At 36.8% G+C, this 3,890-nt stretch overlaps 1 protein-coding gene across 1 annotated transcript; it reads left to right on the forward strand.

Annotated features, from left to right (window-relative positions):
- Positions 1 to 2,337: 2,337 nt before the first annotated feature.
- Positions 2,338 to 3,200, forward strand: LOC127565459 (uncharacterized). Its single transcript, XM_052003976.1, has 2 exons — positions 2,338 to 2,407; positions 2,494 to 3,200. Exons 1-2 carry the CDS (start codon positions 2,338 to 2,340, stop codon positions 3,198 to 3,200), a joined length of 777 nt encoding a protein of 258 aa, XP_051859936.1.
- Positions 3,201 to 3,890: the final 690 nt, after the last annotated feature.

Here is a 3,890-nt window from a genome sequence, read left to right on the forward strand (position 1 = left end):
AGAGCGGCGAATGGAGCCGCACACAATAACAAATTAAATAAATATAAGAAGCTTTTCAGTTAATAAGAAATTTTATAATTGGATTTTAGCCCAACAGCCGCAACAATAACAACAACAACAACAACATCTTCGATAGGCAATGTAAAGTTCACAATCAAATTATAAAAGACGCTTTCCACATGGCCGAACATAAATACAGACATAATTTATATTCCTTTCTATATGCATAGCATAGTTTATGGCAATTTAATTTGAAGGAAGAAACTTTTACTTTTCACCATTTCACAAGTCAAAGTAATTACTTAAATTTCTTTTTTATTTATTTGTATTAGCATAAGTTAAATTTTCTCTGCTATCGATTGCATTATTTATGCATTCATTTTTTTGCTATATAAATCTAAATAAATAAATTATGCGCCTATGTATTTTCTATATAATTATAATTATATTTTATTTTATTTTATTTTATTTTATTTTATATTTTTGGCGATTAAATTTATTTTGAACTCCATCAAGTTGAATTATTAACTTTCATTTTATTTTATTTTTTTTTTGCATTAACATAAGTGGTATTTCTTAGCTTAGATTAAGTTGATTACTATTATTTTCTTGCTATGCAAATTTGTACATTGGAATGAATAAAGGACGTGCACATAATAATATTTATAATTATATTTATATCAATTTATTAGAAACCAAACTTTTACTTTCCACCGTGATGCACATATTTTCCCTATTAAATACATTTTTATTTATATTTAGTTTTTGTTTATAGAAATTTAATCTTTTTCAAGTCAAATTATTCACCTCAAATTATATTCTTTTTAATCATGTTTTTTCTTAAACAAAACTTAAATTTTCATTGTTTAAACTGTAATAGATGCTCATATTTTGTTTATTAAATACATTTGATATATAAGCGAAAGTAAATTTTGCTTCAAGTTGCTTTGGGAAGTTCATAAAAACTCTGAATTGGAAAATCCATTATGTGATGGCTTCTATAATTTAGCTAACATTTGTTTTGTTTAAGTAATCTGCTTGTGTGTTTGGTTGGTTTAGGAGAGATAGAAGACAGAAGACAGAAGCGAAGTCAGTTAAGTTGGGCAATATGAAGTATTGGAGACTATTGACACAACACTTTGGGAAATTACAAGAAAACATTTTGACTTGGGCGCCAAAGTTGAAGCAACATTTGCGCATACAGCAGGAGGGGGAGAAGAAGGAAGAAGGAGTCGAATGTACAGCTGCAGAGATACAGATACAGTCAGAGATACAGATACAGATACATTTAGAGGACAGTGCATGTGCGTAAGTAAGTAAGTAAGTAAGTGCTGTGGAATGTTTGCTTCACATTGTGCTTGACTGTCACTTCTTCCCCTCTCCTCTCCTTTTGTCTGTCTGACAGTGCGAATGAAGCACTTAATGTGTGTGCATGTGTGTGTGTGTGTGTGTGTGTGTGTGTGAAACACTTTTCAAGATTAAACCAAAAAGATTTAAGTGAATTATGTTAAAGTTATTTGCCTGGGCGACTCACGCACTGACACTATCTCGACCGCATATGGATATGTGCCAAGGATGCTAAGGATGCCAAGGATGCGAAGGATGCGAAGGATGTGAAGGATGTGGCCGCAAAACTGGTCATGTAATATAAATATGTGCATAAAAAAATATGCCACACACACACACACACACACATACACTGAATAAATGTATCTAGATTCATGGTATATGCGTATAAGTACTCGGCCAACCTCAAAGATAGACACTGAAACCGAAACCGAAACTGAAACTCAAACTGGAAGCAGACGGAACAGGAGCAGGAGCAGGAGCGAGAACAGAAGCTGGACTCTGAAAACATAAATTCGTTTATTTATTTATACAACACGCTCGAGCTGTTGCTTTAGCCAGCCATAAGTATTGTAACTCACAGATACGCACAGACCGTATGTAGTTGGTTTTGTTGTTATTGTGTTGGCCTGCAACTTGATTTGCCAGTTTTTCGTTCGTGCCGCCTGCCGAGATTTATGTGCGCATGTTTATTGTCGAGTTTATTAGATTTGATTTACTGTGCCTACACACAACTTTCACTGGCGCCAAAAGTATCCGAGAGAGCGAGAGAGTATCTCGTAGATACTCTGTGTGTGTGTTTGATTTACGTGCCCCGCAGCATGCGTTGCAGCTAGAAGCTTCTTCTTCTTCTTCTTCTTTTAATGATGCCCCACGCACGCAAGCTCGCAATTAGTTTATGGCGGGGTGAAACTTTTTAATTGCAACGCTTTTGACTATAAAAGCCCGCGCAGCCAAGACTCAACATACACCCAGAAGATGTCAACAAACATGGCTGGCCGGCAGCTGCTGCTGCTCCTGTTGCTGCCCCTGTTGCACGTCTCGGCGCGTCGAACTGTTGGTGAGCAGGCAACCCATTCAATCTGCAGCTCAATTACTTCAATTAACTCTTTTCTCCCGCTCTCTCTCTCTCTTTCTCTTTTTCAGGCTATCGCCTGCCGCCTGCGATGGGACGCAGCTCGGACGCTGATGTGGGCAGCGGTCGTGATCTGTTTAAGAAATTCATGCTGTGGCGCAACTTGTTCCAACAGCCACAACAACCGCCGCAGGACAACATCATTGTCATCTCACCGCCCACCAACTACTTTCCAACGACGACGACGACAACAACAACCACAACGAACACCACCAGGGGACTGGGGACCAGGGGCAGGTGGCGGAGCATTGAGGAGCAACCGGTGCCCACAATGCCGACGAGTCTAATGCTCAGCGATGGCGTTGATGGAGGCGTACAGCGACAACGACGACGACGTCAGCGGCCGAGAAACAGAAATCGCAACAGAAACCGCAATGCGGGGGGCAACATTCAAGTGCGGGGAGCGGGAGGGCAGCAGCCGGGGAAGAAAAAGAAGACGCGACATCGACACGTGAACAAGCGACAGCAGCGTGAAATGTGGCAGCAACAGCAACAACAACTATTTGAACTAGCCGAAGAAGAAGAACCAATTGCGAGAATCGAAGCTGAAGCTGAAGAAGAAGCTGAAGCGGAGGCCGAAGCCATGGCTGAAGCTTTAGCTTTAGCTGAGACTGAAGCGGAGGCTGCTGCGACGCTGCTCGAACAGCAGAGCGTGTTGGACATGCGGCATGAACGGTCGATGCCAAATATCTGGCGACGACGCCACTCGAGATACTAATCACAGCACACGATGTTGAACATCATTATTTATTTTACTTTATTTTTTTTTGTGTATTTTTTTTTTTTTGTTTTTTGATAGTGGCTTAAAAGAATAATATAAAGAATATGTAAAGAGAAAACGAATGCAAAATCACAATTAAGAAAACAACAAAATTGAGATATTAAATAAAGTCTACATTACGGAAATATAAAAAAAATATATATATGAAAATTAGAGAACTGTGAAATAAATAATAATAAATGTTCAAAAATGCAACAAAAAAGTTGAATTTCTATATAAAAAGTAGAAAGAACAATAGCTTAGGCATTAGCATAAATAAATGATGCAGAAATGTTGAAGAACATAGAAAAGTAAACAAATTGTATAGAAAATATATAAAAATTGTAAATAATTATGCAACAAAATGCTTTGAAAATCAAAGAAAATTTAACAAAAAAGTTGAAGAATATAATGCAGCAAATATTGCTTAATTCTTGAAATATTAAAAAACATTTTTAGCAGGAGCAACAAACTGGAAATGACTATATTTAAAGGCTTAGGCATAAACATAAATATATAAATGAAGCAGAAATATTTAAGCATAAATAAATATATAATTTTAGTTGCAAAAAAGTGCTATTGAACCTATAGAATATGTAAAAGAATATTACAATAATAATGCAACAAAAAAGTGCTTTAAAAACTATA

The sequence above is a fragment of the Drosophila albomicans genome, chromosome X (assembly GCF_009650485.2).
Source record: "Drosophila albomicans strain 15112-1751.03 chromosome X, ASM965048v2, whole genome shotgun sequence".
Lineage (NCBI taxonomy): Eukaryota > Metazoa > Arthropoda > Insecta > Diptera > Drosophilidae > Drosophila > Drosophila albomicans.